Source organism: Corvus kubaryi, unplaced genomic scaffold (genome assembly GCF_017639235.1).
Source record: "Corvus kubaryi isolate FWS band 111438036 unplaced genomic scaffold, C.kubaryi_AGA036_p1.0 37241, whole genome shotgun sequence".
In the NCBI taxonomy this organism is placed as follows: Eukaryota; Metazoa; Chordata; class Aves; order Passeriformes; family Corvidae; genus Corvus; species Corvus kubaryi.
In genome coordinates, this window is record NW_024581071.1 from 1,490,387 (window position 1) to 1,506,912 (window position 16,526).

Here is a 16,526-nt window from a genome sequence, read left to right on the forward strand (position 1 = left end):
TTAAAAAGAACCACCACAATTCTGTTACAAAACCAAAAGTATGAGATGTTTCTTTGGTGGTTGGCCTTTCTGCCTCTCCCTCACAATTACACCACTTGCTTCAGAGCTCTAGATTCAAAAATCTGCAAAAATGAAGTTGTTCAATGAAGACTGAGTAGGCAGAGGTCTGAACAAAACCAGAGTTCACCACTGCTAGAAGGCTCACTTCCCCCAGAGGATGTCAGAGAACACCCGCTCATTACATGACAAGAAGAAACTGTCAAACACTGTTAACAGCCCACAAATGAAAGGTGACTGATGAAAACATGCTGAGCTACCCCACTTTTGGACATGCTGCCAATGATGACACTGTGGGTGTGCACCCACAGCAGACCCTGGGCACGAAGGGACACGGCACAAGGCTTGGATGGGACACAGGTGCTTCCTGGATCCCCCCCAATCATGGAAAGTCCCACGGAAAGTCATGAACCCCCTCTCTGCTTCTCAACTTACATGAGCCCTTTGCCATTTACACATTTTGATAAATAACAGTTATTTGTATGAATTTCTCAGCAATTCAAAGAGCCAAATGTCACAATGTTTATATTTAAATATTGGTGCTTCACATCTTTCCAAGCAATCACATCTGTGCTTGTGGGAAGGATGTGGCAAACATGTGATTTAAAAATATCTGTACAGATTTTACTTTATAAGCAGAGTTAGCTCAGCCAAAGATTCTTCCAGTTCACAATTAATTATTATTTAAGTACTGAAGGCATCTGCTACAGGAATCACGAAAATTTAAGTGCAAAGAAATAATTTCTCTTTTCAAAGCCATGCATGCAACCAGGGTATTTCACATTCCTGCCAGAGGAACCAGGTTAGAACCTGACTACCTAATCCCTGCCTGAATACCACCACCTTCCACCAAAAAGATATTTTCAGCATAGAAATCATCATACTGGCCTGACTTTAATTAATATTTTTTCTCCTTTACACTAATTTTTGTGTATTAATGCAACCAATTTTTAGTCTTACAAATGTCCTGGACTCATTATTCAAGTCACAAAAGTTTGCTGCTAGAAACAGTGGATGGAGAATGGATGGAGAGCAGCCCTGGGGAGAAGGACTTGGGGGTGTTGGTGGGTGAGAGGCTCAACCTGCCCCGGCCATGGGCACTGACCCCAGAAACCCCCCCTGTGCTGGGCTGAGCCCCAGCGTGGGCAGCAGGGGAGGGGGGATTCTGCCCCTCTGCCCCGCTCAGCTGAGACCCCACCTGCAGAGCTGCCCCAGCCCTGGGGAACAACATCAGGAGCACGGGGAGCTGCTGGAGCCACTCCAGAGGAGACCACGGAGATGCCCCAAGGGCTGGAGCCCCTCTGCTCTGGAGCCAGGCTGGGAGAGCTGGGGGTGTTTAGCAGGCAAATGAATGAACTTGAAGGAATTTAAGATATTCCTAAATGTCTGTGTTTGGGATAAAAATACTATCCTTACAGTGGGAATTTTCATGTTAAGGGAGGGGACTGTAAATACCAAACAACCCTCTCCTCAATACAGATCCCTTCTGTCCTCCTCGATACAGGTGAGTGGATCACATCTGCCAAAACTGGAGATGGCGTCACCCCCAAACACTTAACAACATAGTGCCCAGGTGACTTTACCCAGAAGCAGATTTGTGATTCTAAGCCCTTCACCTGAGAGTGAGTCAGGTCCAGACAACTCATGCACGAAGTTTAAACTCTTGAGTATAAACTAAAAAAAAAAACCTTCTGAGAGTAGAAAATAAATACTTCATCAAAGATGCTGAAAGAGTGACTTACACAACATGCAACTGATCCACAAATATATTGTACTTGGCCTTGAATATTTTATGCCCACAGAAGAGCACGCTGGAGCAGTGTCACAGAATCCTTCACGTGTGTATCTTGTTGCCACATCCTGGGCAGTGAGGCCAGCGCTGGTTCTCGAGGCAGAACACTGACATGCAGGTTCTCTCAGTCTTTACATCCATAACCAAAAGCCTCACTTATTTCCCACTGCATCTATCCCCAAACTATTCAAACATTAGCTTAAGTTTTCTGGCAACCTCTTCAGAGTTGAAGAAAACTCCCAGTGTGAGCAGGAGGGGGGAAAAAATAGAGTACAGACAAGTTCAGTAGTGTCCAGCCGGGCACAGCTGAGCACAGGCTCCAGAGTCACCATCCACAACATCCCACACGCAAATCCCTGCCTACCAGTCAGTCCAACTTCTGGAAAAGCATATTACAGAACCCACAATCAGATCTGAAACCGAAAAAAGGGATTAGAGAGAGCAGAAAGAAGTCCTTCCAAAACAGCTGTACTTCAAATCCCAAAACACTCCAAGGAATGACAGGTGCTATATATAGAAAGCTTTACAGGATCAGCAGGTATTAACTTTTTGCTAATCCTGTGGAGCAGCACTGCCATGAATGAGCAATATGAGGAAAACCGATCTACTCAGTCTCCCACTAAAATCTGAAAGCCAAGCACCACACCCAGCTGGATCCGCTGCCACATTTAACACCCACAGAACTGGGAGGGAACACGTAGGCGGGAGCGGATCCTCAGTGAGGCTCTGGCTCCTTGGAAGAGCTGACCTCGGCACAGCGCTGGACAGGACCTGCACCAAAGCACTTCCCACTGCCCGATAACCACAGCCCCCACCGCAGCCCACGAGCTGCCCAGTGGGGTCAGATGAGACAGCAAAAGGGAGAACAACCACTTGATGAAATTATAAAAATTGTAGCCACTCAGCAAGGCCTAAGTATTTGGAAGAAAAAAACCCCCCCACATTTACATACTGACGCAGCAAAAAGTCTTGCTATCTTGCCCAGCACCGCTTCTGTTTTTGCATAAATCCTTCTAATACAGGAATTTCCTAGTGTGGTAATAAAAAAATCAGTATTTCCCAGGATACAACTAGCTCAGTTTTTCCTTAAATGCTTTTGAGGTCCCATGAGTTACAGAACCATTAAGGTTGGAAAAGCCCTCTAGGATCAACAAGTTCAACAGCTGTTAATCCAGCACTGCCATGTTCATCACTAAAACATGCCCCCCCAATGCCACATCCACATGTTTTTTTGAGGAATGGTGACTCCAACACTGCCCTAGGCAGCCCCTTCCAATGCCTGGCCACCCTTCCTATGAAGAAATTTTTCCCAATATCCAATCTAAATCTTCCCTGGCACAACTGAAAGCTGTTCCCTCTCCTCCTGTCCCTGTTCCCTGCGAGCAGAGCCCGACCCCCCCCGGCTGCCCCCTCCTGTCAGGGACTTGTGCAGAGCCACAAGGGCCCCCCTGAGCCTCCTTTGCTCCAGGCTGAGCCCCTTTCCAGCTTCCTCAGCTGCTCATCACACTTGTGCTCCAGTCCCTGCTCTGGACAGGCTCCAGTCCCTCAATGTCTTTTTTATCATGAGGAGCGCAAAACAGACCCCAGGATTCAAGATGGGGCCTCAGCAGTGCTGAGAGTTCATTTATGCTCACAGCATTCATTACAATATCAATATATTTCTTAGCTATTGATTCCTTACTAGTTCTGTGACAGAAGAATTTGCACTTTTGTGTTGATGGCTCACACATTCTGGCCAGTTGACTGAGGAGCATTTCTAAGCCCCAACATTTACAGACCTGTGGACATGCCCAGCCAGATGGCTCTGAGCGAGCCAGGCAATGCTCAGGCAGCCTCTCACACAGAGTGTGGTGAGGACAGGCAGAGCCACGAGGCACAGGAACCCTCTCAGGAAGAAGGATGGGAGGGGGCAGAACTGCCCGCCAGCAACAGAGCTGAAGGCTCTGAGAGCAGCAGGCAAGGAGCTGAGAGGCTCGCTTTTATTCCTGCTAGGCTGCCAAGTGGGAAAGGAGCCTTCCCTGCCTCGGTGGAAAAGGCTCCTTAATGAAATGCTATAGCAACCACTCTGGTAATTGTTCTGTCTCCGAAGGAGGATTACAGGAACACGCCTGGAGCAGCCCAGCTAAAGCCCAAGTGGAGCCTGCAGATGTGAGCAGCGAGTCACTCGACAAAGCTGTGAGAACAGCACAGTCACAACTGCATTTCTCAATGTATGTCACCAAAGACATGCTGGAACATTTTATACGAGATACACAAGCTGTTTTTTTTAAACAAGCCCAAATTCCTCAAGAATTCCAAGATCTCACCTAGAAAATATGTGCATTTAAATGAATGCAAGTGGCTAAAATAAGAAAGAAGGCATCATGAATCAAAGCCACAGTCCCTTTGAAATGAAAGGAGGGAGGGGAGAGTGGGTCATGGTAAGAAGACAAAAATGTAATTTTATAGGATTTTTCATTTCCCATCAGTGTTTTTTGACTTAACTCTGAAAAATACAAGAAGTTTATTCCAAGCCACGACAGAACTTGGGGCTTGCTGACAATTTCAGAGATGTTCACAAAAGATTATTATCTTTCTCAAGCAATATGTGAAGTTAAAAAAAAGTCATTAATCAGATGTACAACAATTATATTTCTAAGAAATGTACTCCATGCTGTACTTTCTTTCATTAGCTGACAGGAACACACTAATGATTGGAACAGAGATCACTGCAGAACCTGTACATTAAATTTAATCATGTAAACTACTCATTTCCAGTAGTCTTTAAGAAGTTGTATTCTCATGTCAGCCATAAACCACCTTCCAAACCCAAGAGAAGGCAAACTCACATTCCTACTACTTTGAGTTACAGTCCAGCAAACCAAATGCACTTGATTTCAGATTCAAACCTGTCACTGCAACATCCAAGTGGTTCCACCCAGATGAAAGAGCAAAACGTCAGTGAACATTAGCTCCTATTTCTCTTGTGCTTCCAGGGTTAAATACAGTGTTTTAAGGAAAGAATTATTAACACTGAATGCCACAAGGAACAAGATATTTTCTGATATAAATGTGTAACTACACCACAGTAAAACAGAAAAGTTTGGAATAATTAGATCATAAAAATAAATAAGCACAAAATGTAACATTTCTTCTGTTTTAGGCACTATAGGATTTATCAGTTTTTGGTAGACTTTGAGACGAACTCTGTGAGATCCCGCTGAGCACAAGCACATGACGGTCTCACACGAGAAGATGCCCACTGTTAGAACTTCGTAACATGACCACGATGCTCAACACCGAAGGCGGTCACACCACAGACACCTTGTGGAGGTGAAGGAACTTTCAGATCTGTTTGTGCTTCAGGCAGCAGATCCCATTCCCAGCACGGCACAGATCAGCTGCCAGCTCCTGACTCGGGAAGAAGGCTGGGAAGAAATACGTATCACTTGCCAGGCTTCTCTCAAACCCCCAAAAGCAGCACTTCATGCCAAACACCCCTAAACCGGTCAGAGAGAACATAGACACCTCTAGTGTTTGCAGTACCTGGACATGTTGTACCGCAACAGTACAGAATAAATCAACTGAAGTAACAGACAAGGACATTAAAAAGCAAAATGTTCTGCTTTCTCCTGACTTGAACACAGCATTAGAGATCAACATATTACATGTTAACTTCCATAAAAATACTGTATTATTTAACTACTGTAGAAAAAGCTATTTGAGATAAATAACAGCATCTTTTGTTAAGGATACTCCACCGCTAGATAGAAAGAATTCCAAGGCACGTGCTTCCCCACAAGTAACTTCACCAAAACCATACACCAGGCAAAGCAGCTGAGCACAGAACAGAGGATCAGCAGTAACTGGGAAGCTGCACAGTGTTCATCTTGATGGGTTTGCAGCAGCCCAAGTCCAGCAGTACAGAGGGCACTCAGCTGCAAGAAAGGGCTCAGGAAACTGAAAGGCTTTTTCATAAAGCCAAGCTTATCTTCCACTCAGCTGCTGATAAACAGCATTGCTGTACATGTTTTAACATGCCTTAAACACCCGCAGTTTACCCAGCTTTCCAGGGATTTACTTTCTCATCCTGAGGTATGCTTAAGATCCCAGCCCAATGTACTGTTCTGAGTGACAACACCAGAGGCATGAGGTTCTGCTGGCTCATTTGCAGCAGACTTCTATATAATTTATTAGAAACATGATGCATTACCCACTGCACCCTTGTCTGGTACAAGCACAGCGAGATCATGAGACTCCTTGGCCAAACAACACCAAGGAAGGAATGCAAAAAGTCGGTTTCCATTTTTTTCTTTTGTTAATGTTTGCTGAAGTTATACACACCAACTGAAATCTGGCATGATGCATGCACGCATCCATCCAAAAGTGACTTATAAACCAATTAAAACCTTTGAAGCTTATTCTAAAAATTCAGAGACATGCTATGCAAGTAGTGTGCACTGATTTCAGGGCAGATACCCAACCCCACACCACCCACTACAGCCCCTTAAGGCACAACAGAGGATCTTCTGAACGGGTTTGTAACACAAATACTGGATTTCAGGAAAGAAACAGCTGTAGAGTTGCAGCTGCTTGTCCAAAAGTGACTCCAAGCACCTGCAGCATCCCTCCAAGCACTGGGGTGTTCTAGCAGTCTCCCATGGACAGCTTCTCTTTGGAGGTTTACCCAAAGGCAATTCAGGATTTCACTCAGAAAGGCACTGATGCAGAAAGCTGGAGCTACATGAGCCGTCCTGGCCCCTCCCAGGTGGGCAAGGCCAAGATCACTGCTGGCACCTTGGGAATCAGGAAAGAGGCAATCAGCAGGCCCCAAACACTGGTAAATCAGTAAGCAGGCACCAGCAGCAAGGGTCTAGAGATGTCCCTTAATTATCTCCAGTCTGATCAGTCCCTTAATATAAGCACATCTCCAGTCTGATCACAGTATTTGTTAATTTAATTGCACAGCAATTAAACAATCCTCAGGGGTCTGTGCTGTCTAAACCATATCCAAGCAGGCAACTTTTAAGCCTGGAGAGATGCATCAGATAGAAGTGCTCATCCTTGCAAATACAAGATGTAGCCAAAGTTTTATTTTTACATTACTATGCAAAAAGCTATGCAAGTGTTTTTACAGCAGATTTTTCAACTTGCTTGTTCCAGACATCTCTGTGCAGTTTCGGGCTCTGATAAAGGCAGGCTTCAGTAAAGCACATGCTTTGTTGGATGCACAGGAAACAGTCACCTCCTCCTAAGGAACTGAAGTAGCTATTGTTGCTGAGGCTCAGATGACAGAAGTAGTTCAGAGGGAAACCAAAAAAAGATGCTTAATGATATATTAATACCATATAGAAATGTAACACTGAAACTACTACAAAGCTCTAACACTGATTCATGCACAGCTGTGAGTACTTTGCAGTTATGGAAAGGTAAGGAGGACAATGAAGAGAAAGATGGTTCGTGGCCATTCCTGACTTTTTAAATTCAGCACAAATATTTGGGTAATTAAAGTAAGTTTGTTCACCTCCTCCCTGCTGTACAATCACACCACTCACACTAAACAAACATCCACTCTCAAGGCTGAAGCTGACTAACACACTGATACACTTGGGGCAATATATTTTATACAGCTTTGCCACGAAGATTGAGCCAACCAGAAGAAAGTTTCAACATTCCCACATTGACACCTACCTCCATTTATATACTTTTCAACATGGGAATTTCTCAGCAGAAGCTGTCAGGTTTGAACATCTAGGTCATCATGGAAATAACAATAAAAAACAGCTAACAGGGTTTATAAACTGACTGCTCAGCCTGCTGGGCAGTGACTGAGGGGAAGCGGGTGGGAACCAAACATTCCTAATACCCAGGGACACTCAGGATTCACTTATTTCAGTTGCTTTGAACATTTGCTTCTTATTTAAAAAAAACCCCAAAACACTCAACCACCTTTCTAAGCTACTAACACTACCACTAACCATGTTATTTTCTGCAGCTTTTACCCTACTCAAATATCCTGACACCCAGATTTTAGCAGACTCCCCCTGAGATGATGAAGCATTTCAATTTCTCAGCGTGAATGATCAGCAGTTTTTAATAACCTAATGAACACAAATGCTTCCTTGTAACTGATCCCATGACTCGGTTCTTTCTGATGCCTGTCATGTAATGCTGCCCTTCACAAGGCACCAGGAACAGGACATACTCCCAAGAACACTTTGAAGTGAAAAACCTAAAGGTGCTGTCTGTTCATAAATGTATTCACTAATCCACACTATGGAGGAAGAGGTTTTCAGTCACTTTCACTGACACTGTTGGCAAGAAATCACAAAAAGCCCCGTTTTCTGCACTCAGCACCAGGACAACGATGTGCATCAAAAAGCATCAAATAAACAACTCTCTGCAGTTGATCACAGTGCAGAAATGTAATTTGTGTCTATATTTTACTTTGATTTTTCTGGCTGGTTTTCCCCTGGCCTCACTAAAGGTACAGTGTATGGTCACTCCATTTCTTAGGTACCAGACAGCTCTTCCTCTCCCCTGGACCTGCTTAGGCACAATATTTACTTCCACGTGTGCCAGTGCGGATCTGTCTGGAGTGTTTCAAACCCTCAGCAGAGATGGCCATAAAATGATCAGGACTGGGAACAAAGCTATTATCCCCACTTACGCCACAGTCAATTAAGTAATATTTAATACAGTAGAAAGCAAGAAGCTAATGAAAGGCAGCACTAATGCAAAGCCTCAGCTGTTCCTGCCTGTAATCACAGGAGAACAAGCCCATATCTTGGCTCGTGTTCCATGCTCCAGGCCCTTTGTCTCCGTGACACAGCAGGTAAGGCAGGACACTGTCACACTGGGCCTTGCAGGCCAGCCCCAGACTGGTTCTTCACCAAGTGGTGTGAGGTCCTTATCCAACCCTCTTTGTGTATTGTTCCTATTTCCGACTTTGTCTTTTCCAGTGATTCACACACGCAAAGAATTAACAATAGCAACTCTAGATCCACTTGGAAGTGGGTGGAATAATGAGCTGCCTTCAAAGATATCAACACATATATGACACACAGCAACTGATCGAGCAGCAGTGCCTGAAAGAGCTGTCTGTCATCAATGAACTGCACTGCCCAGCAATTGGTCTGTTCTTTCAGGCACCAACAAGCTGTTTAGCATTCCTCAAAACTCCCTGATTATGTTCCATCCCACATCCTTTACCATGAAATACTAATACTGCACCAGTGGCTGAGGCCAAGCTTGTCAGAAGCCACAGCATTAGAAGGTCTTCACCCTTGCTGAGGACAGGCTGAGCCCAGAAGAGTTTTGTGATGTGAAAAGATGCCTCAAAACTCCCCACATCATCGTTTCATCTGAACATGTCAGAGAAGAAGCTGGAAGTCAGCAGTGGAGCAGAGTGGCCCTTTATTTAGGGGAAAAAAGGTTTTTTAACAATACAAGTCCCCTGTCCTCAGGTAAGGCTCACTAAGCAGCAAGAAGCCACTGCCAGGTTGGAAAGCCCAGGCTGACAGTAAAACACACATTTCACAGCGTGACACACAACGCTCCTCCCATTTAGCATTACATTAGTAACTGAAGTTAATTTTTTTTTCCAACCAGCAGCACTGATTGCTCCTTTCACTCTTCCAAAACAATTTAGGTGTAAACCAGCAATGAGTTACTTATCACCAAACACCACAGACAGGAAAATGTGAATTTTTCAATATGCTTTTTCCTAAAAGTATCAATTACCAAAAGCACAAAGGGCTAATCCTGGCACACACAGCAGAGTGTCTGAGAAAAGAGGGGGACAATTTTCTCACGTTGTAAGAGAAGTACACAGGTATTTCGTACAGGACTTTTGTTAATCCCTTCTCTCTCCTTATGTGTCCTGTAGTAAATCAAAGACACCTTAAACAGAGGGCTACTGTCTGAATGAGACTAAGCACACTCATTAACATCTGTTTCTGTTACTTTGTAATTTCAGTTTAATAAAGGAACATCTCACATCACAGGAGCTTCCTTGTTGGGAAAAACAAACTTTTAACTGTGAATGAAAAACCCTGTGCAAGGAGCAAACAGCATCAAAGAAGTATCTTGTCCCTTATTACACATTTAGGAGAACAGGTATCATTTATCAGTTTGGACTATCTTGGCAAAAATCCAGTATACTTTTAACAGCCTATGGTACAAGCCATTCCTCTCCTGAGCATGCTGTGGAGCAGATACAGAAGCAGTAGGCACAAAGTGGGAGAAGTTACTCCATGGCATACAAAACCACCTAATAACTGCTGAAAAACATCACTTTCCTTAGCAAAAGCATTCCTTTTCCAAATGAAAGGGAGAGAATGAGGTACTGGAAGTAAAAAGTCAGGAAAAAGCAGTAGGATCAAGTCGTTCTTGCAGGTTTGAGCTTTGAACTGGCACTGGGAAACACCACAGGGACTAAAGCATCTGTTGGAAAATAAACGCAACGTGTCAAACCCGGGAAGGAGCTAATGCTGTTCTGCCACCTCATTCCTTGCACACAGCGCTTACTCTGCAGAAGGACGATGCAGCTCCAGTATTCCCTAGAACACTGGGAAATGGACAGAGTAAGTCTGCACAGAGCAGTAACTGTGTTAACCTCCTCCTGTCTCTTACCCCACAACCTTAGGGAAGTCCATCTCTTCAATTTCAGTGTTTTAAACTCAAAATAAATGGGTCAGCTTTGGATACAGAGCAGGAAGAACAACGGAAATGCCTCTGACAGGGAATTAACATACTGCAGAGAGGCTGTAAGCTCGAGGGCCAAGCAGCCTCCAGCACTCTCAGCTCCTCATACGAGCTGAGGAGCACACAAAACTTATCAATAAAGAGACGTGGGCCTCCTCTGACTTCAAAGTGTGAGATTTAGGGTCGCAGCAACACAGGAAGAATACAAACCCATCAAGCAAGATCACAGTGGCGCTGTCAAAGAGCTGCACTGTCAAAGAGCTGCACTGAGAACTGGGGTGCCAAGCACTTGGTACATCCTGGACTGCAAACACAGCCTCGACCTCAACGGGCTGTAAAATACCAGATATGGTCATGTGGTACCTGCGTAAGAAGCGGAAAGGAATAAACCTTTCCATCTCAGATCTACCAGAAGAGACTGCCCAGAAATATGAGGGAGTAAGTGATGGCAGATTTTTCCATGTGATTAAATTCCAAAAACCAAAACCCAAGACATATAAATAAACTAACCTTCTGCAAAAAGCACAAGTAAATCAGAAGTCAAAGCAACAATCTTGCCTTTCTTTTCATGTCATTGCTATTTAACAATCACAGTAGCTCCTTTCCAGAGACAACTCTTCCTGAAGCAACTCCTGTTGAGCCAAGACCAACAGCCAATATCCTCCCCACTAAAGCAAAGTTGCTTTTCTGAATAGGACAGAGTGTCTCTCTTAGGCTTAGACACTTATCTTGAGACACAAAAATGTTGGTTGAACTACAGTACTGGAGCAACATTTAACAGTACAATGAACAATGGAAGCACTGTAGAGGAAAGAGCAAGAATTTTTGCAGCTACTTCCTCTAAAATAGCATTCTGATTCTGTAACATCACCTGAAAATTAGCCAATGTCCCTGGCCACTGCCTAGGAAGCACTGAATCCACATCCAAAAGCTCAACAGCAGGTTTACAGCTCTCTCCAGCTGAGCCAGGAAAAGGACCAGTCCTGAGTTGTTTGCAGCCACTCTCTGGAATGTTTGAAGGATTCCCAAACACACACATTTTATCAGTGCAATGTCTTAATCAGCTGAACGCATACTGGTTTGGGTTTTAATTTTTGCTGTGCTCGTGAGGATATAAAAAGGCATTATCTCTATAGTTCTCTATTTTAAAATCTCACCATTTGTACTCCAAACTAAAGAGTTTAAAATCCCATCATGCTGCAGCCCCACTGTTGTAAGAGACAACATATTGCTTTGACCTCACTGAATCCCAGAGTGCGCACATACTCGAGTAACAGCTTCCTACAAACACACAGAGCCCTAAAAAATTGTCCAATGAGTGTTTTTTCCTAACTCAAAGGGCACCAAAGCCAATACATTTTAATCATTTCTTGTCACAGACTGAGAACAAGCTTGGTTGGTGTGGCTCACAATTCTCTTTATGAAGTTGTTTGTGACAAAATTATTTTAGAAAACACATCCAAATCTTCTCAAAGAACTGGTGCCACAAAGGCCTGGACCTTCACCAGGAGGATCCTCAGGGGTTTGACAGGTGATGAAACACTTTCTGTCCTAAGCACAAAGGAATAAAACAGATGTACTAAAAGCAGCACTACACACTGGGGGGAGTGCTCCACAAGAATATTGCTCACCAGGTCCAGCTCTGGCACAAAACATTAGACCCATAAATTTCATACGAATCTGCTGTTGCAAATTCATGGTGTTTCCCACATTTTGCAAGGCACTGCACAGCAGCCCTGCCTTCCTCTGCCACCAAACCAATCCCATAAATTTAACATATGCTGAAATAAATTGGATTCGATGACCTGATGGATCCCTGGAACTCAGCATATTCGTCATTCTGTGATAAACAGAAGTCTCCCAGGTATCCTCACTACCAAACAACCCCTTGTCCTATGCACAGGACAAAGAGATTTTGGAAGTTGTATTTTGCGTTTCAGTCCTATAACACCAGCAATGAAGACCAGTTTTCCTAGTAAAGTTCTTCACTTAGTTACATGTTTACAGCTTTTCCAGATGCTTTTGATAGCTGATACTGATTCCACAGCAACTCCTCAACACACCAGCAAAGCCCAGCTGCTAGGCCATACATAAGAAAGCTTCTCAGGCTTCATGAGTTACTTGAAGATGAACATAAATGACATCCTTGGTGCCCGTTACTTCTCAATTACCATGTGACGCTTCACTGTGGAGTCTCACATAACACGTTCTTGATGACTAATTATTTCACCTATACTAATTTCCTGATCACGTGCTTCTCACACAAAAGTGGATAACAGGCCAACACAGAGAACTGATTGCTGCCTAGAAAAGCTCTGAGAGAAGGACATTTTAGTCAGGAAATGCACAGCATAAATAATCTGAAAGCTGAATTAGGAGCTTAGTATAACAGCTTTAGGGTGAAGAATACATAGTTAACTACAGCACGTGACTGTAGGGCTCGAGAGGAAGGAATTCCTCTGTATTATTCCTCTATAATACTCATGTATACATGTGCGTGTACATACATACATATATATATATATATATCTCTGTACCTATATCAGGGATCTCAGCACCACAACAACACACTGAGTGGGAAGGTGAGTACCAAGCACGACCCTCCCTTATTAACTCTCGTGCTCTACTCCAGCCTGTCCCTCCGGCCCCACACCCCAGCGTCACCTTCCTCCTTCTGACTCCCGCTTCCCTCTTCCCAAACCAACACCCCCTTCCCACACACGGCCCCAGCGGACAGCAGTGACATCCCCGGGCCGGAGCGCGGGGAAGGGTCGCCTCACCTCATCCTCCTTGTGGTTACGGATGCCGCGCACCAGATCCTGCAGGTTCTTGTCAAACATGCGGTCGATGCTGCCCTTCACCATCTTCAGCGCCATGGCGGCGGCGGCAGCGGGGCCTGCGCCGGGCTGAGGGGCTGGGCCCGGCCGGGGGGGCCGCCGCGGTGCTGCTGCCGCTCGAGCCGGGTGAGAGCAGCGGTGCCGGGGCGCTCACATGCCGAGGGGAGCGGGAGAGCACGGGCAGAGCTGCCCTGACGGGCGGGCGGGCGGGCAGGCACGGGCGACCCCGGCCACAGGCACAGCTCCGGGCGGCGCTGAGGATCCGGCACCGACAAAATGGCGGCCGGTCAGCTGAGGGCTCGGCCACGCCCCCACCATGACCACGCCCCCCACCGGCCACGCCCCCGGGCCTGACACCGTCCGCTGTGCTGCTCTCCAGCCCCGCCCACTCCGCCCAGACCGCGCCTCCGTCTGGCCACGCCCCCGGGACGGTCCCCGGCGTTCCCGCCCGCCTCGCCGCTCTCCAGCCACGCCCCTGTCACCCTGGACACGGCCCCGAACGGTCTGGACACGCCTCCTGATCCCGCCCCGTCTGTCCGCCTCACTGCCCTCCAGGCACGCCACCTCCCCCTCTAGCCGCGCCTCTGACCCGCCCCCTCATTATCGCCCCTCTCAGCCCCGCCCACCCCGCCCCGCCCACGCCCCGTGTAGTCCGGTCACGCCCCGAGCCCACCCCGCCCCACCCCCTCGCTTAAGGCCTCGCCCACTCACTCATCAAAGCCCCGCCCCCTCGGCCCCTCAGGAGGGTGCAGGCCCGGGAGGGCATCCTGCCCCTCTCATCCCATGGGATGGAAACAGCAACGAACACCGACCTGCAAACGCATGAAAGAAAACCCCAACCCTGGAAGCGCTTGGAGCAAACGCTGAGTATTTAATGAGCCGGTGGATCTGAATTGGGGGCGAAGAGGCCGGTGGGATCCCGGGCTGTGTTAGGAGGAGCATCGGTGGTAGGACATGGGAGCTGATCCTGCCCCTTCCTCAGCCCTGGTGAGGCTCAGCTGGGGTGCTGTGTCCAGCTCTGGGCTCCTCGGGATCAGCGAGACATGGAGCTCCTGGAGCGGGGCCAGTGGGGGCTGTGGAGATGATGAAGGGCCTGGAGCATCTCTCTGCCCAGGACAGGCTGAGGGAGCCGGGGCTGCTCAGCCTCGAGAGGAGCCGCAGCTGAGAGGGGCCCTCAGCCCTGCGTGTCCCTGTCTGCAGGGAGGGCTCCGAGCAGGGCCCAGGCTCTGTTCCGTGGGGCCCAGCAATGGCACCAGAGCCACGGGCAGAAACTGATGCCCAGAAACTTCCACCTGGACATGAGGCAGTCTTTGCTGTGCAGGTGACCAAGCACTGAAGAGGCTACCCAGGGGAGGTGTGGGGTCTCCCTCACTGGGGATATTCCAGAACCATCTGGACACAATCCTGTGCCCTGTGCTCTGGGATGGCCCTGCCGGAGCGGGAAGGTAGGAGCTGATGACCCAATGTGGTCCCTGAAACCTGAACTATTCAGGCATTCTGGAATTCAGCCCCCCCGTCCCGCGACAGCCGCGTCACCGCTGCCCCTGTTGTCACTGTCCCAGCAGCGGCCACGCCCCCGGAGCCACGCCCACCACCCTGAACCACGCCCACGCCCCCGGAGCCACGCCCACCACCCTGAACCACGCCCACGCCCCCGAGCCACGCCCACCATCCCGGACCACGCCCACCATCCGGACCACGCCCCTGAGCCACGCCCCCGCTCCGAGCCACGCCTCCAGCCACGCCCCCATCCTGGCCACGCCCACCCCCGGCGCTCCCGCGGGTCCCACGTGGCAGAGCGGGCGCGCGCAGCGGGGACACGCGTGGGAACAGCGGTCCTTCCGTGGGAATGGGGGTCCGTCCGTGGGAGTGGGGGTCCTTCCGTGGGAATGGGGGTCCGTCCGTGGGAATGGGGGTCCTTCCGTGGGGACGGGATCCCTCCGTGGGGATGGGGGGCCGTCCTTGGGGATGGGTGTCCCTCTGTGGGGCCGCTGGTCCTTTCTGAGGCTGAGAGTTCGTCCATGGGACCAGGGGTCCTTCCATGAGGCCGGGGAACCCTCCATAGGGATGGAGCCCCCTCCATGGGTCTGCAGGTCCATTCTGGGGCTGAGAGTCCCCCTGTGGGGTCGGGGGTCCCTCCATAGGGATGGGGATCCCTCCATGGGGATGGAGGTCTTCTGTGGGGCTTCCATAGGGGTGTGGATCCCCCCATGGGGCTGTGGATCCCTCCATAGGGCTGCAGGTCCCTCCATGGGGCTGGGGGTCCCACAGGGTGGAGCTGGCAGAGCTCCACCTCTCCCCTCTGCCCATGGGTGTCAGCAATGGCTGCACAGCCGATAAAGCCAAATTTTGGGCCATGTGTTTATTGGGGATGCAACTCCGCAGGCTGCCACACCTGGGCACCCATTAAACACTGTCACCCACTGCCCCAGGTGACCAGTGTCAGTGTGGGAGAGCTGTGACAGGTGACGTGATGGGTGATCATGGCCAGGCAGACATGGAGCCTTGTGGGTGTCCCCACACATGTGGGCACAGAGTGGGCAGTGGTTCAGCTTCCCTGTGACCACAGCTTGTCCTCTACCCACGTGCTGGACAAGCCCCTACCTGTGGGTGACACGTTCCCAGTGCGGGTGGGTGGTGACAGGGAACAGGAGAGGGAAAACAAAAGGTACAGGAGCTGCTTTTGCACCCAGAGCAGGATTCCAGCATCTGGGAAAGGAGGGAAATAAAGAGAAAGGAGCTTGCAAACAAAAAGGAGACATGACCTTGCCAAGATCCGCCTGGGATTCTGAGCCACTGCACGACAGGGGAAGGAAAAGGATTTCTGTTGCTTCCAGTGTTTTTCCCTTTGTTCTCTGCCTTCAGCCTGGGCTTTGCAGCCTGTTTGTGTTGGCCTCGGGCAGAGAGAGGAGCCCGGGGGGTTGTGCTGGTTTTACTCAGAAATAGCTGCACGCATCAGCCCCTATGCAGGAGGTTTCCCTTTTTAAGGGAAAAAGTCAAAGGGAAGAGTTATGTTTGCTGGAGTCCTCATGGTATGGAGAACATCCAGGTACCAGGATGAGGCCATGGGTTGGGAAGGACTGGCTGTGCCCACCTGTGCTGTCACTGTCCCCCTGCCTCTGCCTCTGAGGGGATCCCCAAAAACCTTGTGAAAA

The 16,526-nt window shown here is 48.3% G+C and overlaps 1 protein-coding gene across 2 annotated transcripts in view; it reads right to left on the reverse strand.

Moving 5' to 3' along the window:
- AP3D1 (adaptor related protein complex 3 subunit delta 1) overlaps positions 1-13,654 on the reverse strand; it is a 43,386-nt gene extending 29,732 nt beyond the window's left edge. For both annotated transcript variants that reach the window (XM_042023343.1, XM_042023342.1), the window contains exon 1: positions 13,315-13,654. In XM_042023343.1, coding sequence (XP_041879277.1) covers positions 13,315-13,410 — 96 coding nt within the window. In that variant the 5' untranslated portion in view covers positions 13,411-13,654. The remainder of the gene's footprint in view (positions 1-13,314) is intronic.
- Between the last annotated feature and the right edge of the window lie 2,872 nt (positions 13,655-16,526).